General features: G+C 32.3%; 3 protein-coding genes across 3 annotated transcripts; all 3 read left to right on the top strand.

Annotated features, from left to right (window-relative positions):
- The first annotated feature begins 889 nt into the window (after positions 1-889).
- LOC114760563 (ethylene-responsive transcription factor ERF019-like) lies at positions 890-1,447 on the top strand. Its single transcript, XM_028949827.1, has one exon. It carries the CDS (start codon positions 890-892, stop codon positions 1,445-1,447), a length of 558 nt encoding a protein of 185 aa, XP_028805660.1.
- A 13,098-nt stretch (positions 1,448-14,545) lies between these two features.
- Positions 14,546-15,112, top strand: LOC114760562 (ethylene-responsive transcription factor ERF019-like). Its single transcript, XM_028949826.1, has one exon. The coding sequence runs from the start codon at positions 14,546-14,548 to the stop codon at positions 15,101-15,103; it is 558 nt and encodes a 185-aa protein (XP_028805659.1). The 3' UTR covers positions 15,104-15,112.
- Positions 15,113-25,064: 9,952 nt separating this feature from the next.
- LOC114760561 (ethylene-responsive transcription factor ERF019-like) lies at positions 25,065-25,613 on the top strand. Its single transcript, XM_028949824.1, has one exon. It carries the CDS (start codon positions 25,065-25,067, stop codon positions 25,611-25,613), a length of 549 nt encoding a protein of 182 aa, XP_028805657.1.
- The last annotated feature ends 935 nt before the right edge of the window (positions 25,614-26,548 follow it).

Genomic DNA, 26,548 nt, shown 5'->3' with positions numbered 1-26,548 from the left:
AAAAAGAAAGATAAAGAATATAATCACAAACATTATAATATATTAAAATTACTTCATCAAGATTTTTCTTTTTTATCTCATTATTCTTGAGGTAAAGTAGCATTTAATATCTTGATGCTATTTTTCAATAGTATTCGACATACTAATTTTGTTTACAGTTCCAAATTTGCTTATAATTTTAGATACTGAATGTATTATAAATAAGATTACAATATTAAAAGTACCAGAGAAATAATATTAAAATACTAAATGCAGTATCAATAAGATTTGAATGTTCAATGCAGTTCAAAAATAACATCAAAGTATGGTAAATGCTACTTTATCGTTATATTTTTCTCCTAACTCTTTTCACATAAAAAAAAAAGTGTTTATCAAATTGTCATTTATTTGTTAGGTAAAATAGCAAAAAACAACCGCTGAAAAAAAAAATTACACACATGGACCGTGGTTTATAAGAATCGTTATAAAAAAAAATCATATTATTGTTATCGAAACCCATACTAATATTTTTATGGGTCTTTATTTTTAATTTTTTTGCCATTTTTCCTATTTGCTAATTGCAAGGGAAGATATCTCATTAGGAGATAACAGAGACTAATGATCTTCATTGACCTAAGAAAAATTATGAGGCAGAGCCGTAGAGTGCAGGCTACAGCATTTAAATGTTTGCTTTGACCTTTGAATATTTTGACTTTCTATTTCATATTTCATGGTCCACCTTCATTAATTAACACTTGCCCTCTGCCTTCTTCAAAGGTCATCATCGTCTTCTTCAAAACCTATTTAACGATCCTCTTATCTCTGATTCTCCTCACAAGCACTCACAGAATCACCATTCACGACTTACAAATCATTTAATCCATACGCACATTGGTCCATTTCTGGTTTGATGAGTTGCAGCTCCGGCGACAACAATGGAAGCAGCGTCACAGGGAGGGACAGCGCGGTCAAGCACAAGGGAGTCCGGCGAAGGAAGTGGGGCAAGTGGGTGTCGGAGATTCGAGTTCCGGGGTCACAAGAGCGGCTGTGGTTGGGCACGTATACTTCTCCGGAGGCCGCAGCGGTGGCTCACGACGTGGCTTTCTACTGCCTGAGGAGACCGGCGTCGTTGGAGAAGCTTAACCTACCGGAGATGTTGCCTTCTTGTTATGTCCAGCAGCAACGAGAAATGTCGCCGAGGTCGGTGCAGGCGGCGGCGTCAAATGCCGGCATGGCCGTTGATGCGCAGAGGATTGTGGAAGCAGAAGGATGGAACGAGAAAACTGATGAGCACAGAGAAAACAGAGACATGAATTATGGGTTTTGGTGGGACTGGAATGGTGACGGGGGCGGCGGCGGTGGCGGTGCTGACGGCCATTTATGGCAAGGAATCGCCGGCGGTTATTCTCAAGGAGAAACATCTAGCATTTCCGTTGATGATTATCTTCTTGATCTTCAACATTCTTAGAAGTTCGGATTCACACATAACAGGCCAATCAAATTCTCTGAAATTTGCTTCATTCAGAGAAGCGGAAAACACGAATTCATTACTCTTAAGTGAATCTGTTTTTCGGGCAGCACTAAGGGAATCTGTTTTATTTCATAGGGTTTGGTGTACATCTTTCTCCAATTTTGTTGTATAAATCATAAATGTATTTCAAAAGGGGAAAGGACGAGGATTGAACTATTATAGTCATTTGTCTTTTCTTCTTTAGGTTACTTGTACAGTACACCGGTTATAAATATATACACACACACTGCCTCCTGCTCTTAACATGTTTAATATAGTACTAGTTGAATAATCTAAGAAAATTAAAAGAAGTTACACAATTACTTAATTATAACAAATTTTATATTATCTTTCTAAGATTAGAGGTGTACATGGGACATCCATATCCCGGTCCTGTTCCGATAAGTGAGACGCCTGGTCCATCTTTTTAATTGAAAACTAGTTATAGACGAAGTACAAAAACTCATGATAAAAATTATATAAAGAAAGTAAATAAAAATAAGGAAATAATAGCAAAGAAAGAATTTTTTTTAATAATCTTCAACGATAAAAAATAAACAAACTTAAAATCTTCACTGCAAAAAATATCATGTAACCCTTACAAAACAACTTATAAACAAATAAAAAAGTAATAATTGATAAATATTATTATCAAAATACTATTACAATGATAAATAAAATAAATTTATAACAATTAAAAACAAAGATAATACATTGAGACGAGACGCGGTCCCAAAATAATTTTTTCCCCCTCCCTTTTTGTCTTGTTTCGAAAACTTTCTTGTCCCAAAATGTCTGGGACAAGGACGGGTTATTAGGACTAGACACAATTGAACACCCCTGTCTAAAATGTTTATGGATATTATTAGATTTGATATCAATGCATAAATGAGAAAAGTTTTTTTTTGTCAAAGAAACGATGTATATTAATTCCAAAGAAACAGAGGCTCATCCTATGCCTTCTCTATAGTTCGACCTATCAGAAGTAAGCAAAAACAAAAGAGGGGATGGGGGAGCCAACTCCCAACCAAAAAACCACATCCCCTTACATCCAGATTTGGCTAGCCAATCAACTACCAAATTGCACTTTCTAGGAACAAAGGATAAGCTAAAGTCTGTAAAGGAAGCAAAAAAGCCCTTTCAATCAGCAACTAACCCGTTTGCTTTTCAATCAGGGCAATGAGTATTTTCCTTGATTGCTTTTACCAGAGGAAGATAGTTTGATTCCACATCCACCTTGCATAACTCTCTATCTTTATAGCAAAAGATAGCCTGATGTAACGCCTCAACTTAACTCTCAAAAACTAATAGTGCTCTACCTTTTTGACAGAACAGATCTACCACTTGGCCCCGAGCATCTCGCAGTACAAAGCCCACACCACTACGGTTTGTACCTGTTACAAAAGAGCCATCAACATTTAATTTTAAACTATTAGGAGTTGGAGGAGACCAAACCATATCTTCTTATTCATTAGCTGAGGAAACCGATTGAGATTCATTCCAGGGTTTAACACACCACAGTTCATTTACATCAGTAGAAGCAGTAGTCAAAACCAATTCAAATTTGGGTTTTTTGTTCTAAAAAATCAAACCACAACGAGCCTTCCAAATGTACCAACACACATAGGCCACCACAGCTTTCAAAAAGTCATCCTGCTTAAGTTCATGTAAGATTTTAGCAAGCCAAAAATCAAAGGAAACCACATTTAGCTCATGCACCACAATAGCAAGTAGTGAGGCAAACCAAACTCTACGCACCCAATCACATAAGAGTAAACAATGTTCAATAGTTTCAATGTGACCATAACAATGACTGCAAAAAGGAGAAACAAGGCATTTCTTTTTTACAACAACTTCATTAGTAGGTAAGGCCTTGGAGCAAGCCTTCCACAAAAAATGTTTAATTTTTGGTTGAACTTTAAGACCCCAAATTTCTTTCCACAAATCAGAAGGCACCTGAGTAGAAGAACTAGGACCCCTATTAGGAGAGACAGGTTTATGACACTGAAGCCATTTATAGCCCCATTTAACCAAGTAAACTCCATTCACACTCCCAATCCATATCATGCAATCCTCTAATTCGGACCTAGGAAGTCTAATATTTTGGATAGCTTGTGCAACACTGTCTGAAGCTGGAAGGTTTCTAAGATTCCACCTTCCTTGGTGTAGCAGGTCTGAGACCATCAACTCCTTTATGTCTTTTGGAACAGGACCTCCTGGTATACGAAAGCTCTCTAGATCTGGAATCTACAACTCCTGCCACACATTATCTTCCTCCCATCACCTACTCTCCAAAGGATGTACCAGAGAAAATCTTTCTACCATCAAGGACACTGTTCCAAACCCAAGAGGCTCTTGCCCCTTTCTTCGCATTTAAGAAGGAGCAATTAGGGAAATAAATTCCTTTAAGTATTCTAGCCCAGAGCTCATTCGGTTCAGTCATTAGCCGCCAGTATTGTTTTCCAAGAAGAGCAAGATTATAATCCTGAAAATCTTTGAAACCTAAACCCCCCTCTCTTTTGGATTTTGAAAGACTCCTCCATGTCTTCCAGTGAATTTTCCTACCACTCTCACCATCTCCCCACCAGAAACTAGAGATAATACTATCTAATTCAGCACAAGTACAAGCCATAGGGTAGGTAGGAATAGCATTAGCTATTGATTTTATAAGGACTTCCCTCCTTGCTTGTGAAAGAAATTTTTTATTCCAGCCCATGATTTTCCTCCTTATTTTATCCCTAACAAAGGCTAAGCCTTCCACTTTTGATCTTCCCCAGAGAATAGGTAGTCCCAAGTAATTTCCTGGGGAAGACACCACAGTAATACCAAGGCTGTGACTCACCATATTCCCTATAGTTTCAGGAGCATTTTTAGAGACAAACACACAGGATTTTTCCAGGTTTACTCTTTGACCATACGCTTTACAATAAATTTCTAATAAACTCTTGAAAAGCATACAATTTTTCTTATTTGCCCTTAAGAAAAATATCGAGTCATCAGCAAAGAGACAGTGTGACAAGACAGGGCAGCTGTTAGCCAATTTAATCCCTTGAAGATCACCCCTAAGCACGTGGGAGCTAACCATACGAGAGAAAACATCAGCTACAATTATGAAAAGATAAGGGGAAAGAGGGTCCCCTTGCCTCAGACCATAGTTTGGCTTAAAATCATCAATTTTTTTTCCTTCCACCCTAAGATTAAATTTCACAGAAGAGACACAATTCGTTATGTTCTGAACCCATTTAGTTCATTTTTAAAAGAATAGCTTCTAAAAATCCCCATTCTACCCTGTTATAAGCTTTATTCAGGTCTAGCTTGATAGCAAACTCATACGTATTCCCTAACTTGTTTTTCAAATAATGGAATGCTTCATGGACCATGAAAATATTATCCTACATTTGACATCGAGGGACTAAAGCTCTTTGTTGCTCTGTAATAATTCTGCTTAAAAGGGGTCTCATCCTATTACAAAGAATCTTTGAGAAAATTTTGTAGTAGAAATTACAAAGGCTAATGGGTCTAAAATGGTTTACTATCTCAGGAGAATCCACTTTAGGAATGAGAATAAGGTCTGTTTCATTAATTCCCTCAATCCCAGCATTATTTTTAAAACAGAAATGCACCTAGTAACAAATAGAAGGACCTATACTTTCCCAGGAATGTTGATAGAACACCCCTGGGAAACCATCAGGTCTAGGGGCCTTTAAACCCCCTAATTCATGAGCAGCAGCCTTTACTTCCTCATCCGTAATAGGCCTCAGCAACACAGCATTATCACAATCATCAATGACAGCAGGAACATAAGACAGAACCGGGTCACACATCAAATTATTACTTCTAGAGAACAAAGATTTGTAAAAATCACCAAAACATTGATTTATTTCTTGAATATTATCAGTCCACGAATCATTTTTTAACTTTAGTCGCACTATCTTATTTCTTCTTCTATGTTGAGCAGTAATGGCATGAAAAAATTTTGAATTGTCATCACCCCAAGTTAGCCAATTTACCCGTGACCATTGGAACCAGTATTTCTCCTCACGACTCCAAACCTCTTCCATTTTAGCTACTAAAGCCCTAGCTTTTCCTAGCATTAACCTCATTCCACTCCCCCTCATAATAGTTTCTAAACTCAGCCAAAAGCTCACATAACACTTTATTATTATTAGGAAAATCGTTTTTACTCCAGTCCACAAGAATTCTTCTAACTTGCTTTAAACAGGAAATGAAAGATAACAAGCTATCATCATAAGAGTCAACATTAAAGTGCCAATTCTGTTTAATCAAATCATCATAATGACAGTGATCAATCCAGTTTAATTGAAATTTAAAAACTTTATCCCCATGACAGCCATCATAGCTAGGAATAAGAAGCACGGGAGAGTGATCAGAACCCAACGGCTCAAGAATACTAATCTGGGCATTAGGACAAGCATTTCTCCAGACTCCATTGCACACTGCTCTATCCAGTCACTCTTTTACATCTGCCCCTTCCAAACAGTTGTTTGACCAGGTAAATCTCATCCCCTTGTAGTCCAAATCCATGAGCTGACAAGATGACAAAAAAGACTGAAACTCTTCAAATGATCTCAATGGTCTTGTACGACCCCCTCCTTTTCGAAGCCGTATAATAGATCGTTGAAGTCTCCACAGCATAACCAGGGGACATTATCCCCAGGATTGAGACCCCTTAATCTTCTCCACCAAGTTCTTCGATTCTGTATCGTGGGTGGCCTGTACACAAAGGAGATAAAACCATGTATAGCATCAAGACCTAACATAACCTTGACATGTATAATGTTGCTTTCAACTAAGATCACCTCTAGGTTTATACCCTCTCTCCACCAGAGAGCTAAACCACCCCCTATACCCACTGGTTCCACGTATACTTTGTTCTAAAAACCCAAACTCCTACGACAACGATCCACCTTCCTCACATGAACTCTAGTCTCCATAAGAAACACTAGGGAGGGCTTATATTTTCCACACAAGAATCTCATATTCTTGCCTGTCAAGGCCGCCCCAAGCCCTTCACAGTTCCAGCATATGAGACTTATGGCAACTTGGTGGCCCTTTGAGGCTGGGCACCAAGCCCTTCAGTAGAGAAAACGAACTGTTGAGAAACCCCATCTTTAGTCAAAAACTTGACACATGAAACTTCTTTTATTGGAATGTCGACCAACCCTGCCCCATAGTACTTAGCCTTACGCTTCTTCTTTTTTCCATTTAGAGGGTTGTTCTAACCTTCAGAGAAAACTACATGATTCTCACCTATAACATTAAGGAATTCTGCCTCCACAAACTTTGTCTTCTGTCTTTTTGCTTGTTGGAGCTACTCCGCATCCTCCAGACTTCTTTTCAACGTAACTTTGGCAAGTTTATGGACCAGAGAGCCTTCATAGGTTATCTGGAGTAAGTTGCTGCCATCCCAAGGGGGCGTTTGTTCCCCTACCTCCTCACTCTCCTCTGGAAGTTCAACAATATAAGGCTCAGAGGTACGAGATAGGCGTAAGACCAGAGACCCTTGAAACAGAGTTTTCCTGCAGTGCTTAGATGGACTAATCCACCTTTTCCTTTCCATTCTCATTGTCTTTGGGCTTCTTGTCTTTTCAGGGCCTTTCTGTGACTCAAATGGTTTCTTCAAATCATACTTCTCGTTGGGTGGGCTTGCTTGTTGATTCAGGGAATCCTCCTTTAGTTCCTTACCTTTCTCTGGGCTGTTCACTTCTTCATAATCCATTTCGCTATTCGGACCAATATCCAAGTGTAGGAGCCCCTTTGCTGATCCACCTTCTGAAACATTCATGCTACCAACACCTTCAACCCACGTGTTCTGTTGTACCCCCTGTTGTTCCGCATCTCTGCTAACTGTGTAACGGCCTTCCATACCCCCCTTTGAGCGTACCTCCTCCACGCTCCTACGGGAAGACGACTCCTCACGCGCCATCTCTATGTGCACAGAGACTCCTTCCCCTTCCCTGATCATTACCACCGCTGCCATTATCTTGACGGGGTTTACACGCAATGCTGCCGAATACATAGGTTGAGAAGGATCAAATTCAGCCATAACTCGTTCAGAATCACATATTCTTAAATCATGTCCAACCCTCCCACAAGTATAACAAAAACTTTGCAGCTTTTCATGGCACACCGATGCCCACACTTTCTCCAAGTCTAGTCTCAGAATCCAGAGACCCACCGTAAGGGGTTTAGTTAAATCAACTTCAACTCTAATGCGTACAAAATTTCAAAACAGCAAATCATTTAGCTTAGGTTCCTCGAAACATATTACCTCTCCAATCGCCGCACCGATCTTCACAATGTTCTTCTTGGTCATGATCTTCAGTGGTAGATTGTGTACTTGAATCCAGTATACACACTTAGAAGTAAGAAATTCATTCACCGTTAGCAACGGCGACTAGGGGCAAAGGTTCAAAAGAAACCCTTCTACCGCCCACGGACCATCTCTAAGAACTCTCTCAAACTCATGTTTGAGCTCAAAATGAAATGTGTAGATATTTTCCTCAGCAAACACAATTTCAAGCTTCCCTTTAACACCCCAACCTCTTTCAATCGCCTTTCGAAATGTCATTCGATTAATTGCTCTGGTTGCAACCAATTTCCCTACCACTACAAAACCCCCAATCTAGCTCGCAGTTTAGATGCTCACCCATTGCAATATCCATTTAAGCAATTTCAGAATACGGCCGCTTGTGGCCACCCCACAACAGAGGAGAAAGCACTCATGCTACGAGTGAAAAGAAACCGCTCTCACAGAGGAGAGAATCAGGCCCTCACGCGGAGAGAATAAACCCGTCATTCTCAGTCTGCATAAATGAGACAAGTTAGTATGGAAAAAAATGATAAATATAAATACTTTAGAACAATTTAGAATCTTTCTTAATCCCTTCAAATTAATTAACTAGATTTTATATTAGAGATAGGAGATAGTAGAAACTAACTAATTTATAGATGTTAAGGTAATTAATTAATACTACCTTTGGTCCATAATATAAGGGAGAATCCTACAAAAAGAAGCTTAGCATTGTTAAATCTGAAATCAAGTTTCCTAACAACACTTTAATAGGTTTTGACGATATTGAATTTGCAAATAACAGTATATTTTTGTAGGAATTTTTTATTTGAGATTTAGTAATTTCAAGATTTTTTTTGTAGGATTCTCTTTTAATATATGCACTAGATAATTAATTTATAAATATTAAAAAATTAGTTAAATTAGTTATTTTTAATAAATAGATGTTGTTTTTTCTAAAATATGCTTAATAATCGTGTGCATTTGAGTTACATATTGATAATAACTCCCCCAATATGTAGAACTATCATAGAGATTACTTGAGAGTTGAGAGCAAAATGGATAAATATGTTAGACAAAGTGAGTGGGGTTTTATATTTGGACCAAATTAAATGTTCAATTAAATTTTATATTAAAGATCAAAAGTTGTATATTAGTTATTTATAATAGGGTTAACATAATTTTTTGTCCTTCAAATTTGTCCTCATTTTGGTTTTGATCCCTTAAATTTCAAACTACAGGTTTTAGTCGTTCAAATTTCTTTTCATTTAAAATATTGGTCCTTATAATACAATTAAAATCTTGACTATTTTGCTCCTAGAGAGACCAAAACTTATAATTTGAAATTTGAGAGACTAAAACAAAAATAAAGACAAATTTGATGGAAGAAAGATTATATTAACCTTTTATAATAAATATGTTTTAGTTTTCTTTAATCATTACCTCCATCATTCCTATTATCTATGTAATTAATATGGAAAACTCGAGTAAAAAGTAAAAACTGTAAACTTTGGATTGGCCCTGATATTGCTAGCATTTTTCCTTAGCTAAAAATAACCCTAGCCGAGTTAAAATTTCAGCAATGGATAAATTATAAAAATTTTAAATTGATGCTCTCTCTTATCCCTATTATAAACTTTCAACTAATAAGTATGCTGAGTCTTTTTTATAAGGTATCTACTTAGTTTTAATGAGTATTAAATATCTTTTGCTAGGTATGTCCATGAGAAAAGTCAGAGAATAAAATGAGTTTAGAATTTAACATAGTTAATAAGGATAATATTTAGAATCAGTTGAATTTTCTTAACAAATTCGATATTTTTAACTATTTTTATTAATATGTGTGAATTAGTTAAAAATGACTTGTAATGTGAAGGAGGGGTATATATACGGGAATTTTTATTAAAAAAAGGGATAAATGATAAATTATTCATTTGTGAATTTAAATCAAAATTTAAAATTCCGGCATGCATAACTGCCTTAGGCAAATTATTATAGGATTAAAAAAGGTATATATAAATTCCAACTACATATAAATTAAAAAGCACAACTATGGTAAAGAAAATTAGAAAAGAGAAATGATTAATAGGATTATTTTTTCATCCAACCATGTAATTTATAAATAATTTCCCGGTTGCTTTTTATAAGCGACAATTTTGAAACATGACATTTTTTAAAATTATATTTTTATATTTTTATTATTTTTAATTAATTTTAATTAACATTTTGAGGTGATTGATTCATAGTAAAGACATTTTATAAAAGCAGTTTCACACAAACTTGTAACTAAATCCATTCATACATTTATCGTATGCTACAAAATTATTTTTAAATTTATTTGTAGTGTCTTTTTCCAAGTGGGGAAGAATTGAAATGGACTCTCTTTCATGAATGGATAGGTGTTGCGTGATGGGAGACCCCGTCAAAGAGTCTGAACATTAATATCAACAAAAAACCGACAAAATTTCACCTTGTAGTCACCGCCCTCAGTTTTTTTTTTGTTTTGGCCAAAACACCGCCCGCAACTGGCTTTTGACAATTTAACGATGAAGTGGAAGGGAGGGCCAGGTTGACCCCCTGGCCATTAATATTGAAATTCAATATACTCCTCCTTTTGCCTAATATTGTCATTTTCACTGATTCAACAAGATATTCCTTTTATTCTTTTTTCAAAAAATTATTACTTTAAAGCTTTTATAAATTTTTATAATACTTCTCGCTTCATAATTTTAAAATAACGATTCTTATTTTATTATATTAACTTTTTAAAGGGGTTAATTTCTTCTACTAACAAAATGATGCACCTATCGTGAAAAAACAATTAAGAAAAACTAACTCAGATGACAATAATATAAAAGTAATCAATCAGTAGCTCAAAACATTGATAATTAAACAAAATATATATCAAGATAATCTGTAAAGTAATTTAATTCTTGTGCCATATATATATAAATTAAGAGAAATTAATTTGAAATTCTGAAGCCGTGATTTTAATTGTATTTCATGCAAAATAACTTTTTAATTTTATTTTTCATATTATTATTTTTCTGAAAAAATTTGAGAGCTGATTAATTGGTGGATTGGGACTCGGGAGGCACTGCATCAAAATTCTTGACCGCCTCCACTTGGCTTCCAATTTTCCGGCAGCAACGTCATGGATAACGTAATTCACAACATCGTTTCTCCACGCGCTGATATTTTTTTTCCCCGCCAATTCCACGCGTTTCCTGTTCTCATTTCTAAAGAAGCTTCTAATTCATTACTACTTGTTTTGATTGCAGTTTTCTTCTAAAAAAGGGACAAATATTTCTGAGATTAAAGGAAAAGTTTATAATACAGATTTAGTAAAAGAGTAGAAATTTAAATTAGAAAAGGAAACTAAAGTAATAGTATTAACCAAAAACTACAATTACAGCCTTCAGCATGTTAAAATATATACTACATCCATTTTTTCAATATATGAGTTTGTTAATTAATTTGAATAGATTAAAAAAGCTTGTTAAATTCCTTATTCATAATAAATATTTATTTTCTTCTTTAGAATACCTTTACTAATAATATGTATTAGCTAAGACTACCATTTGATAAAATCTTTAACATGTGCAACTACTACAAGAACTACTTTGAAAAAAATAAATAAATATAAGAGACAAAGTAGATTAGAGTCTTATATTTAAAACTAAATTGAAAGCTAAAGTAGTTTTTATATTAAGGATCGAATATGATATCTTGTTAAACTAGTCTTTGAGGGAATAGCGGAAAGGGGCAATAAAAGAATTTTTTATGTAGATAATGTTGAGCTTGTTTGATTAAGATATGAAGTCTAAACGGTAATCCAACTCAGAGATGCTCTCAAGCAAAGAATATGTGAAATGTTTGGAGAAGATCCACAAGGAGGATATAACCACCATGATAATTATTATTGTATGGGTGTAAGAATAACTTGTGATTATAAGCTAATAAACAGGTCAAAAGGAGGCAAAATGAACTTGTGCATAATCAGAAAAAAGATTTGTTGAAATATGCAAATCTAGCAATTTTTCCCTTTAAAGTTGGAACAAAGATCAATTAGTGTAATCTGAACCTACATTTTAATATAGAGCAAACAAATAGTATTTTTTTTTGTTTTAATACAGGTCATATAATTAAACTTACTTTATGAGTATATGATTGTACCTTTAATTAATAGGAACTCAAAAGAGAATACTTTTTCCAATCCTATTTATAAAGAAAATTTAATTAATTTCATGATTCTTAAAAGATGAAAGTGTATATCTTTAAATTTGTACAAAGACAATGATGTATGATTTTCTAATTTTGCTTTTCATTGAAACTAGTGATTGTGTCTAAAATTTAAAAGGTATATCAATGACCAGATGTGATTAAAGAAGAGTATAATTTTTTAAAAAAATTTACTTAACACATCTTGATTCTATAATCATATCCTCTTATCTATAAAACGACTTTAGACAAATCAAATAAAACTTTAAACTAATTAGCTTTACTTTAGAATATAAATTTTTTTAAATTTATCTCAATTTAATATATATTTTAAGAAAATGACATTTTAAAATATAATAAAAATTTAATAATGTAACTTTTAAACAGAATAAATTTTTTCTCTCTATATAACACAAATAAGATTTTAAAGCGCATGATGTAGCATCAATGCGTACAGCGCGCGTGGGCCTTGTGAGCACAAAGTTTAGGAGCGTCACAAAGTTCGTCTCACAAACTTCTTCACCCTTCCACTTGTGCTTACCCATGACCACCGTCCACATAACCTTTATTTTGACCTTACCTTTAAATATTTTTTTTCCAAAAAAAAAAAAATTAAGGAAGTGATTAGGCCATTTTTAGTTCCTAATTTGGAATTTACAAATTTGAGGAATTTTTATGTGTTTCATCCAAAAAATATATTTATGTATTTTATTTTCTCTTTAACCACACTGTAAGAATGGATGGGACAGGATAAAAATATTTATAAAGAGAATAGATATGAGAAGAGAAGGAAAACTTTATTAAAATTATAAAAAAGATTGCTCCCCCTTTCTATTTTTTAAAATCCAACTTATTAAAATTTCCCCCCACTTCTGACCAAACGAACTCTAAATATAAGACAGCTTCTAGAACCAAAACATAGGGCAACATGAACTGTTTGGATTCTTTTTCTCTCATTTATTGCTGGTTTAATTCCAGACATTATTCATTTATTGCATTGAATGGCAAAATTGTGAATTTATTTTTCAAAAAGAAAGATAAAGAATACAAACACAAAATTTATAATGCATTAAATTTACTTTCTTCGTTAGGATTTTTCTCTTTTATCTCGTGATTCTTGAGGTAAAGTAGCATCCAATATCTTGATGCTACTTTTCAGTAGTATTCGACATACTAATTTTGTTTACAGCTTCAAATTTTCTTATAATTTTAAGTACTGAATGTATTATAAATAAGATTACAATATTAAAAGTACTAAAAAAATAATATTAAAATACTAAATGCACTATCATTAAGATTCGAATCTTCGATGCAATTCAGAAATAACATCAAAGTATGGTAAATACTAATTTATCCTTATTATTAAATTTTTCTCCTAACTTTTTTCACAAAAAAAGTTTTGTTCAATAAACTATTTAATCAAAATGTTTCTATCAAATTGTCATTTATTTGTTAATTGCAAGGAAAAATATCCAGGAAAAATGACAAATAAAGAAGCTTGAAAATGTAATATGCCAATTTAGAAAGCTAAGGAAATGTAATGACAGAGAGGAAAGTACTTTTTAAATTGGAATTTTGAAATTCAATGAAATGACAAAAATGTCTTTTGTCTTTAAAAAAAAAACCTCAGCCCCTCACCGGTAGCCGGCGGCCGACAACCACTGCCGGCAACTATTGGCCCAAATGGTCAAGGAGTTGTGGCTACTGGCCGCCGGCCACCACTGAGGAATTAAGATTTTAAAAAAAGAAAAGACAAAAGGTATTTTTTTTATTTCACTTAATTTCAAAATTTCAATTTGGGATGGACTTCTCTCTCTGTCATTATATTTTTTTTGGCTTTTTAAATTAGCATTTCATATTTTCAAACTTGTTTATGTGTCATTTTCCCAAATATCTAATTTAGGAGACAATAGAGACTAATGATTTATTCAACTAGGAAAAAGTATAAGGTAGAGCCGTGGAGTACAGACCATAGACACCAGAACTACAGAAATACTCCTCCGGTCCTTATTATAAGACCCAATTTGACTTTTTATTTAGTCCTAATTATAAGACCCAATCCATTTTGTTTCTTATATTTATGCATTTTTCTCCAAGATAATCCTTCTAATAATGATAGTTTAGCCAATATACTTAATTAGCAAGGATATTTTAAGAATGACAACACTTATTTATTATAAATAACCAACTTAACTTACTTCCTTAATCTCCTCAAATAAATCAATTGGGTCTTATAATTAGGACCGGAGGAGTATCAGATTATCAGCTGCGTGGTTGCTGAAGCATTTGAGTGTTTGCTTTGACCTTTGAATATTTTGACTTTCTATTTCATATTCCATGGTCCACCTTCATTAATTAACACTCGCCCCCTACCTTCTTCAAAGGTCATCATCTTCTTCTTCAAAAGCTATTTAACGATCCTCTTATCTCTGATTCCTCACAACTCACAAGCACTCACAGAATCACCATTCACGATTCACAAATCATTTAGTCCATACGCACATCGGTCCATTTCTGCTTTGATGAGTTGCAGCTCCGGCGACAACAATGGAAGCAGCTTCACAAGCAGGGAGAGTGCCGTCAAGTACAAGGGAGTCCGGCGAAGGAAGTGGGGCAAGTGGGTGTCGGAGATTCGAGTTCCGGGGTCACAAGAGCGGCTGTGGTTGGGCACGTATACTTCGCCGGAGGCGGCAGCGGTGGCTCACGACGTGGCTTTCTACTGCCTGAAGAGACCGGCGTCGTTGGAGAAGCTTAACCTACCGGAGATGTTGCCTTCTTGTTATGTCCAGCAGCAACGAGAAATGTCGCCGAGGTCGGTGCAGGCTGCGGCGTCAAATGCCGGCATGGCAGTTGATGCGCAGAGGATTGTGGAAGCAGAAGAGAGGAACGAGAAAACTGATGAGCACAGAGAAAACAGAGACATGAATGATGGGTTTTGGTGGGACTGGAATGGTGACGGGGGCGGCGGCAGTGGCGGTGCTGACGGCCATTTAGGGCAAGGAATCGCCGGCGGTTATTCTCAAGGAGAAACATCGAGCATTTCCGTTGATGATTATCTTCTCGATCTTCAACATTCTTAGAAATTCGGATTCACACATAACAGAGCAATCAGATTCTCAGAAATTTGCTTCCTTCAGAGAAGCAGAAAACACGAATTTATTGCCCTACGCCAATCTGTTTTATCTTTCTCCAATTTTGTTGTATAAATCATAAATGTATTTCAAAAGGGGAAAGGACGAGGATTGAATTATTATAGTCTTTTGTCTTTGCTTCTTTAACTAACTTGTACAGTACACCGGTTATATATATATATATATATATATATATATATATATAGACACACACACTACCTCCTGCTAGGGGTGTTCAACCCCGTTCCGGTCCCAGTCCTATTGGGATGGGACAGGACGGGACACAGGACGGGGTCGTCCCATCCCGGTTCCTTTCTTTTTTATTTTAATTTTTTAATTTTTTATCCTATTTATACAATATCATTTTTTTATTTTTTTTTTAAGATTTGAGACTATTGTATAGAATTAGATATATTTATTTAGAATTTTTATATTTGTTAATGATCTGAGATTATTGATGATTAGAATTTTTAGAAATCTAATTTTATTTAAAGTTTAAGCCCAAAAAAATATAATTAAAAAAATCTGATTTTATTTAAAAAAATTTTAAAAATTAAAAAACTTAAAAAAATAAAAAAAAAAATTTCTGGACGTCCCGGATCCGTCCCGTCCCGTCCCGACCAGGACTGGGACAACCCCGGGATGGGCCAGGACACAGGACAAATTTTTTGTCCCGTTACTGTTTATCGGGACGGAACCGAGACGGGCATGTCCCGATCCCGATCCGTCCCGTGAATAGCCCTACCTCCTACGCTTAATATGTTTAATATAGTACTAGTTGAATAGTTGAATAATCTAAGAAAATTCAAAAAGTTATGTAATTACTTAATTATAACAAATTTTATATGATCTTTCTAAAATTAGAAGTGTTCATAGGATGTCTATGTCCCAATTCTGTCTCGATAAGTGAGACAGGATGACTTTTTCATTCTGTATCACGTCTTGTTTCATCTTTTTTTTTTAATTTCTTTTTATTTTTTGAAATTAAAAACTAGTTATAGACGAAGTACAAAAACTTATGATACAAATTATATAAAAAGAATAAATAAAAATAAGAAAATAATGGCAAAGAAAGCTTTTTTTTAAATAATCTTCAAAGACAAAAAATAAACAAACTTAAAATCTTCATGGCAAAAAATATCATGTAACATATACAAAACAACTTATAAACAAATACAAAAGTAACAATTGATAAATATCATTACCAAAATACTATTACAATGATAAATAAAATAAATTTATAACAATTAAAAATAAAGATAATATAATATTTTAAAGTAATTTATTTATTTATTTTTAATCTCCTCAAATTAGTTCATTGCAGCCTATATTAAGGATTGGAGGTAGTATTTGGATGCAAGCAATAAACCTCATATCTTAGAAGGGAAAGATGTGTTTTGCTTAAATACATATAAAAGGCTTGAAGGCTTAGAAAACAACATGACAGAGAGAGTGTGCGTGTTGACTATGATAAGAGAAAGATGGATCGGCTTGGAAATGGAAATTTATAGAGAGAAAATATAACATTTGGTGAGACCAAAAAGAATAAAATTAATGGATGTTTATGAAGGTTGAAGAATTTTGTTATTTTTTTCCTTTTACAAAGTTAATGTATATTTTTACACCCAAGTAAATTTCATGGTGCTTAATGCCCTTTGATGCAAACTTTGTTGTTAAAAATGCACCTTAAAACTGACTTTCTGGGCCCCTCTAACGGTAAACTGACGGACCTTAACGGTATGGTGCCAGATGCTCCCTTTTGACAACTTCATGTATATTTTTGCACTCGAATAAACTTTATGGTGCCCAATGCTCTTTCAGGTAAACTCTGTTGTTAAAATTGCACCTTAACCCATTACTTAATGATAACAAATTTTATATGATCTTTCTAAAATTAGAGGTGTTCATAGGATGTCTATGTCCTAGTTATGTCATGATAAATAAGACAGGATGACTTTTTCATTCTGTGTCACGTCTTGTTTCATCTTTTTTTTTAATTTCTTTTTATTTTTTAAAATTAAAAACTAGTTATAGACGAAGTAAAAAAACTTACGGTAAAAAGAATAAATAAAAATAAGGAAATAATGGCCAAGAAAGCTTCTTTTTTTTTTTTTAATAATCTTCAAAGACAAAAAATAAACAAACTTAAAATCTTCACAGCAAAAAATATCATGTAACATATATAAAACAACTTATAAACAAATAGAAAAGTAACAATTGATAAATATCATTACCAAAATACTATTACAATGATAAATAAAATAAATTTATAACAATTAAAAATAAAGATAATATATTGAAACGAGACCAGAACGGGATGTGGTCTCGAAATAATTTTGTCCCCTCCCTCTTTATCCTGCTCTGAAAACTTTCCTATCCCAAAATGATTGGGACAAGGACAAGTTGTTGGGATGAGACACAATCAAACACCCCCTATTTAAAATATTTATAGGTATTATTAGATTATATATCAATGCATAAATGAGGCAAATTAGTTTTAAAAAAATAATAAATATAAATACTTTAGAGCAATTTAGTATCTTCTTTGATCTCTTCAAATTAATCAATTAGATCTTATATTAAAGATAGGAAATAGTAGAAACTAACTGATTTATAGATGTTGAGGTAATTAATTAATACTACCTTTGGTCCATAATACAAGGGATAATCCTACAAAAAGAAGCTTAGAATTGTTAAAGCCGAAATCAACTTTCCTAACAACACTTTAATAGGTTTTGACTAGATTAAATTTGCAAGTAACAACATATTTTAATAGGAAATTTTTGTTGGAGATTTAGTAATTTCAAGATTCTTTTTTGTAGAATTCTCCTTTAATATAAGCGCTAGATAATTAATTTGTAAATATTAAAAAATTAGTTATTTTTAATAAATAGATATTTTTTTTCCTAAAATATGCTTAATAATCATGTGCATTTGAGTTATTGATAATAACTCCCCCAATATGTAGAATCATCATAAGGATTACTTGAAAGTTGAGAGTAAAATAGATAAATATATGAAACAAAATGAATGGGGTTTTATATTTGGACCAAATTGAATGTTCAATTAACTTTTATATTAAAGACCAGAAATTATATATTAGTTATTTAGAATAAATATGTTTTGGTTTTTTTTAATCATTACTTCCATGATTCCTATTATCTATGCAATTAACATGGATAACTCGGCTAAAAATTAAAAACTGTAAACTTTGAATTGGCCCTGATATTGCTAGCATAAAACCCTAACCAAGTTAAAATTTTAGCAATGGATAAATTATACAAATTTTAAATTGATATTCTCTCTTGTCCCTATTATAAACTTCCAACTAATAAGCATTCTGAGTCCTTTTTATAAGGTATCAACTTAGTTTTAATGAGTATTAAATATCTTTTGCTACGTATGTCCATGAGAAAAGTCAGAGAATAAAATGAGTTTAGAATATAACATGGTTAATAAGGATAATATTGAGAATCAGTTGAATTTTCTTAATAAATTCAATACTTTTAATTATTTTTATTAATACGTGTGAATTAGTTAAAAATGACTTGTAATGTGAAGCAGGGGTGTATATATATAGGGGAATTTTAATAAAAAAGGGATAAATGTTAAATTATTCATTTGTGAATTTAAATCAAAATTTAAAATTCCGGCATGCATAACTGTCTGAGGCAAATTATTATAAGATGAAAAAAGGTATATATAAATTCCAACTACATATAAATTAAAAAGCACAACTATGGTAAAGAAAATTAGAAAAGAGAAATGATTAATAGGATTATTAATTAACATTTTGGAGTGTTTGATTTATAGTAAAAACACTTTTTAAAAGTAGTTTCACACAAATTGGAACTAAACCCATTCATATATTTATAGTATGGTATAAAATTATTTTTAAATTTGTTTGTAATGTCTTTTTCCAAGTGGGGGGGAACTGAAATGGATTCTCTTTCATGGACGGATGGGTGACGGGGAGACCCCTTCAAAGAGTCTGGACATTAATATCAACAAAAAAACCGACAAAATTCCACTTTGACAATTTAATGATGAATTGAAACAGAGGGCCAAGTTGAAGCCTTGGTCATTTTCTCAGTCAAGTTTCTTCCCCAGTACCACACGTGTTGAAATTCAAGATACTCCTTCTTTTATCTAATACTACCTCTAATCCTAAATATAAAAGTTAATTAACTAATTTGAGTAAATTAAGAAAATAAGTTAAGTTAGTTAGTTATAATGAATAGGTGTTGTCTTTCCTAACATATTTTTACTAATCAAGTTTATTGGTTAGAATTACTATTACTATAAGGATTACTTTGAAAAAAAATAGATAAACAATAGAGATAAAATATATTTGGATATTATATTTATGATCAAAATAAAAGTCAAACAAGGTCTTATGTTAAGGACAGAAACTAAGTATTGTCATTTACACTGATTCAACAAGATATTCCTTTTATTCTTTTTCAAAAAATTATTACTTTGAAGCTTTTATAAATTTTTAGAATACTTCTTACTTCCTCATTTTAAAATAGCGATTATTATTTTATTATATTAACTTTTTAAAGGGATTAATTTCTTCTACTAACAAAATGATGCACCTATCTTGAAAAAACAATTAACAAAAACTAACCCAGATGACAATAATATAAAAGTAATCAATCAGTAGCTCAAAACATTGATAATTAAACAAAATATGTATCAAGATAATTTGTAAAGTAATTCAATTCTTGTGCCATATAATAAATTAAGAGAAATTAATTTGAAATTCTGAAGCCGTGATTTTAATTTTATTTCATGCAAAATAACTTTTCAATTTTGTTTTTCATATTATTATTTTTCCGAAAAAATTTGAGAGCTGATTAATTGGTGAGTTGGGATTTGGCAGGCACTGCCTAAAAATTCTTAACCGCCTCTACTTGGCTTCCAATTTTCCAGTAGCAACGTCATGGATAACGTAGGGGTGTTTGGCAAAACCAAAACATAGGTTTCAGAATTACTTTTCCGCAAAACAAGGTAACCTCCTCCACATATTTACTTTGTAATTCGTAAAAGCACTTCTGAAATTATGGTTTGGTTTCTATCCAAACACCCCGTAATCGATAATTCACAATATCGTTTCTCCACGCGCTGATATTTTTTTGGCCAATTCCACGCGTTTCCTGTTCTAATTTCTAAAGTTGCTTCTAATTCATTGCTACTTGTTTTGATTGCAGTTTTCTTTTAAACAAAGGACAAATATTTCTGAGATTAAAGGAAAATTTTATAATACAGATTTAGTAAAAGAGTAGAAATTTAAATCAGCAAAGGAAACTAAAGTAATAGTATTAATAAAAACTACAATTACAGCCTTCAGCATGTTAAAAATATATATTACCTTTGGTTTTTAATATAAAAGTTTGTTAATTAATTTGAGTAGATTAAGAAAATTTGTTAAATTCATTATTCATAATAATTATTTGTTGTTTTTCCTAGAATACCCTTACTAATCATGTGTATTAGCTAAAACTATCTTTTGATGAAATTTTTAACATGTATAACTACTACAAGGACTATTTAAAAAATAAATAAATAAATATAAGAGACAAACTATATTAGAGTCTTATATTTAAAACCAAATTAAAATTTAAATTAATTTTTATATTAAGGATCGAAGATAGTATCTTGCTAAACTGGTCTTTGAAGGAATGATGGAAAAGGGCAATAAAAGAATTTTCAATGCAGATAATGTCGAGTTTGTTTAATTAAGATATGAAGCCTAAATGGTAAATCCAACTCAGAGACGTTCTTGAGCAAAGAATATGTGAAATGTTTAGAGAAGAGCCACAAGAAGGATATAACCACCATGATAATTATTATTGTATGGGTGTAAGTAATGATTAAAGAACCGGGCCGAATCGGACTGTCGAACCAGTTGAGTTGTCAGCCAGACTCGTTAACAGCTTGATTTTGACCAAAAAACCGTTCATATGGTTGAGCCAGTTTGGACCGGAGTTGAGCCATCATTAAGCCAGAACCCGAAGTTGGACCGGGAACCGGAACAATTTTCAGAAAACCGAACGGTTTTTAAGCCTGACTAAAAAAATACTAAAAAATTAAAAAATAGAAAAAAAATAAAAAATTGACCCCCTTAAATATCCTAATATATTTTTAGACTATTTATAACCATATAGTATTATTTCATTGAAAATTTCATATATTGTGGTGTTAAAACCGTGAGTCACTAGCTTTTTTGTTTCGATGTCTGGTCTATCTTTTAAAATAATATTTTGATATGAGTGAATTAATAATTTTTAATATTATTAAATATTTTAAACATACATAAATTTAAATATATAAGGTTTTAGTCCATTTTCAGTGATTTCAATATAATTTTAGATTATTTAAATGAATTTCTAAATTATTTAATAATTTGATAATTTGATATTTTTCATATATATTAATTATATGTATATAATATTGTTTTAAATTAATTTACACGTCTTTGGTATGATCGAACGGTCCGATTGTCCAACCGATTGAACCATGACCCATTGATTTTTCCGATTCGACTTCCAGTCTGGCTTTTGAAACATTAGGTGTAAGAGTGTCGGATTCTAAGAGTAGAAGTAACAACTTGTGATTAAGAGATAATAAACGGGTCAAAAGAAGGCAAAATGAACTCGTGCATAATCGGAAAAAGGGTTTGGTTGGAATCAGCAAATCTAGCAATTTTTCCCTTTAAAGTTGGAACAAAGATCAATTAGTGTAATATGAACCTACAACTTTAATATAGAGCAAATAAAGAGTATTTTTTTTGTCTTAATACAAGTCATATAATTAAATTTACTTTATGAGTACATGATTGTACCTTTAATTAATAGTAACTCAAAAGAGAATACTTTGTCCAATCCTATTTATAAAGAAAATTTAATTAATTTCACGATTCTTAAGAGATGAGAGTGTATATCTTTAAATTTGTATAAAGACACTGATGTATGATTTCCTAATTTTGCTTTTCATTGAAACTATGATTGTGTCTACAATTTAAAAAGTATATCAATAACCAGATGTGATTAAAGAAGAGTGTAATTTTTTAAAAAAATTTAATTAACACATCTTTATTCTATAATCATCTCCTCTCATTTATAAAACAACTTTACATAGATCAAATAAAATTTTAAACTAATTAGCTCTAATTTAAAATATAATTTTTTTTTAATTTATCTCAATTTAATATATATTTTAAGAAAATAAAATTTTGAAATATAATAAAAATTTAATAATGTAACTTTTAAATAGAGTAAAGTTTTTCTCTCTATATAACACAAATAAGATTTTAATGGGGATGGTGTAGCATCAATGCGTACAGCGCGCGTGGGCCTTGTGAGCACAAAGTTTAGGAGCCCCACAAAGTTTGTCTCTCACGCTTCTCCACCCTTCCACTTGTTTTTATTTTGATAGGCTCTCCCCCCTTCCACTTGTACTTACCTACGACCACCGTCCGTATAACCTTTATTTTGACCTGGCAACCTTTAATTTTTTTTTTTAAAAATAAGGAAGTGATTAGGCCATTTTTAGTTCCTAATTTGGAATTTACAAATTTGAGGAATTTTTATGTGTTTCATCCAAAAAATATATTTATATACATACATTTTATTTCCTCTTAACCACACAATAAGAAGGGATGGAATGGGATGGGATGAAATGGGAGGAAAAATTGTAATGACTTCAATTTAAAAAAAAATATAAAGGTGGGATAAAAATATTTATAGAGAGAATGGATATGAGAAGAGAAATCAGATTAAAAAAAAAAGATATGAGAAGAGAAAGATAAATTTATTAAAATTATTGAAAACATTGTTCCCCATCTCTATTTTTCAAAATCCAACTTACTAAAATTTTCCTCCACTTACGTCCTCTGGGACCAAACAAACTCTAAATATAAGATAACTTTTAGAACCAAAACATAGGGCAACATGAACTCTTTGGATTTTGTTTTTCACATTTATCGCTGGTTTAATTCCAAAATTACATTTAATTCTAGCCATATACTCATTTATTGCATCGAAGGGCAAAATTGTAATATGCTTTTTGAAAAGAAAGATAAAAAAATATAAACTATCATTGTTTAAAAGGAGAATTAGAGAGAGGGACCAATAGGGAGTGATATTTATGGGAGATGATCATAAAAATTAAAATTACTTCAAAAGACTAAATATTTAAATATAAATTTAAAAATACTATATTGTCTCTATCCAAACCGCCTACATTTTTCTTTATATTTTATTTTTAAAACTAATACGAGTTAATTCATTAAATTAAACATGATGCAACGTACATAAAAATCAATTAAAAAATATGCAAACATTGTTCATTCATGTAAAAGTTGAAGTTTCCTTTTGTTTATGAAAAGCTAAAATTTTCTTTTTAAAAACATCACATATTTTAATTAAAAATAAATTAATATAATTTTATTAAAATTCATATTATTATATAATTTATTATATACTTGATTTTAAAAAATTCAAAAAAAATTGTATAATCTATTTTTTATTTTATAAAAAACTTATTTCATATTTAAAAATAAAAAATTCATATAATGTTAACAAAATTAAAGAATTTAGATAATCTATTATATTATATGCTAATACAAATAAAATATAAAATATAAAAAAATTAACAAATATAAAACGAATTACATTTCACTCAAAAGAATTACAACAAGGGGATATATTCCTAAAAAAAATTTGTTTGTAAAATAAATAAGTTTAAATATGTCAAATTTTCTTTGACTTTTTAAAAATTGTTTATATAATAAATTATATGATAATCTAAATTTTGATAAAGTTGTATAATTTTTATTCCCAAAAAATTTTTGTGATGATTTTAAAAATAAAATTTTAATTTTTATAAAGAAAATAAAACTTTAATTTTTACATGATTGACCAATGCTTGAATATTTTTTAATTGATTTTTATGGAGATTGTAAATTTTGAGAGAAATCAGGTTTAATTTAGTAATATTTATTAATTCGTATTAGTTTTAAAAATAAAATGTTAGAGAAAATATAAAAGAAAATGTAGGGGGTTTGGATAGGACAACATGGTATTTTTAAATTTATATTTAAATATTTAGTCCTTTTAAATACTTTTAATTTTTATGATTTTCTCTCATGATTCTAACTTCCAATTAGTCCTTCTCTCTAATTCTGTTTTGTTTAAAATGTGTGAATTAGTTATATTTTCCTAATGAATAGGACTGCAAAAAAATTATATAATTTCACACAAACGTTATAATACATTAACATTACTTCCTTCATCAGGATTTTCCTCTTTTTTCCTATTATTCTTGAGGTAAAGTAGCATCCAATATAGTAGCATTCAACGCACCAATTATAAATAAGATTATAATATTAAAAATACTGGAAAATAATATTAAGGTGCTAAATACATTATCAATGAGATTTAGATGTTTGATGAAAGTACGGTAAATGCTACTTTATCCGTATTCTTATTATTATGTTTTTCTCCTACCTTTTTTCACACAAAAAAAAATTTGTTCAATAAACCATTTAATTAAAATGTTTCTATGAAATTGTCATTTATTTGTTAATTGCAAGGGAAAATATCTAAATTAGGGGATAATAGAGAGTAATTATCCTCATTGATTATCAGTTGTGTGGTGGATAAAGCGTTTAAGTGCTTGCTTTGACCTTTGAATATTTTGACTTTCTGTTTTCACTTTTCATCCCATGGTCCACCTTCATTAATTAACACTCGCCCCCTGCCTTCTTCAAAGGTCATCATCGTCTTCTTCAAAACCTATTTAACGATCCTCTGATCTCTGATTCTCCTCACAAGCACTCACAGAATCACCATTCACGACTCACAAATCATTTAATCCATACGCACATCGGTCCATTTCTGCTTTGATGAGTTGCAGCTCCGGCGACCACAATGGAAGCAGCTTCACAAGCAGGGACAGTGCCATCAAGTACAAGGGAGTCCGGCGAAGGAAGTGGGGCAAGTGGGTGTCGGAGATTCGAGTTCCGGGGTCACAAGAGCGGCTGTGGTTGGGCACGTATACTTCGCCGGAGGCGGCAGCGGTGGCTCACGATGTGGCTTTCTACTGCCTGAGGAGACCGGCCTCGTTGGAGAAGCTTAACCTGCCGGAGATGTTGCCTTCTTGTTATGTCGGGCAGCAACGAGAAATGTCGCCGAGGTCGGTGCAGGGGGCGGCGTCAAATGCCGGCATGGCAGTTGATGCCCAGAGGATTGTTGAAGCCCAAGAGAAGAATGAGAAAACTGATGAGCACAGAGAAAACAGAGACATGAATGATGGGTTTTGGTGGGACTGGAATGGTGGCGGCGGCGGCGGTGCTGACGGCCATTTATGGCAAGGAAGCGCCGGTGGTTATTCTCAAGGAGAAGGATCGAGCATTTCCGTTGATGATTATCTTCTCGATCTTCAACATCCTTAGAAATTCGGATTCACAGATAACAGAGCAATCAGATTCTCTGAAATCTGCTTCATTTAGATAAGTTTATTACTCTCTAATTTAGTGTATATCTTTCTCCAATTTTGTTGTATAAATCATAGATGTATTTCAAAAGGGGAAAGGACGAGGATTGAACTATTATAGTCTCTTGTGTTTGCTTCTTTAGGTTACTTGTACAGAACAGCGGTTATAACAAATTTTATATGATCTTTTTAAAATTCGGGGTCTTCATGGGACAGTACAGGGATGACTCCATCCGGTCTTGTCTTGATAATTGGATTTTTTTTTATAACAATTTTATACTAGTTGACAGTTTTTTTTTTTGATATAAACCATCCGGTATCTAACCGCGTCTTTTCTGGGCCCCAGCCTCTTTGGGCCAGTTGTACCCGAGCGATCGACTAGTCCGGATTCGGGCCGGGCGACAAGTAAAGCCCTCCCCGGTACCCTTTTTAACAATTGAGGATTCGAACCCCCGCCCTCAAAGAGCAGAGACTCGCCTCACTTGTGGCCTAGCCAGTCACCACTAAGCCAGGAGTATTCGGGTTACTAGTTGACAGTTATTCTGTCCCGTGTTTTGTTCTGTTTCATCTTTTTTGTGTGGATTTTTTCTTACTTTTTTAAAATTGAAAACTAGTTATAAACAAAGTATAAAAACTCATGATAAAAAATTCTATGAAGAAAATAAATAAAAATGAGGAAATAATGGCAAAGAAAGAATATTTTTTTATCTTCAAAGAAAAATAAACAAACTTAAAAAGTTCATTATAAATATCAGGATTAATACAAATTTTAGTCCCTCAAATTTAGCCTATTTTCATCTTGGTTCCTAAAATTTCAAACATGTGGTATTAGTCCCTAATTTCAAAGCATTGGCCTATCTTGACGCTGTTAAATTCTTCTAACATAACATTGAC

Source organism: Neltuma alba, unplaced genomic scaffold (assembly GCF_004799145.2).
Source record: "Neltuma alba isolate B1F8T4 unplaced genomic scaffold, ASM479914v2 tig00010998_pilon, whole genome shotgun sequence".
NCBI classification, from domain to species: Eukaryota; Viridiplantae; Streptophyta; class Magnoliopsida; order Fabales; family Fabaceae; genus Neltuma; species Neltuma alba.
This window is presented reverse-complemented; position numbering and strand designations above follow the sequence as displayed.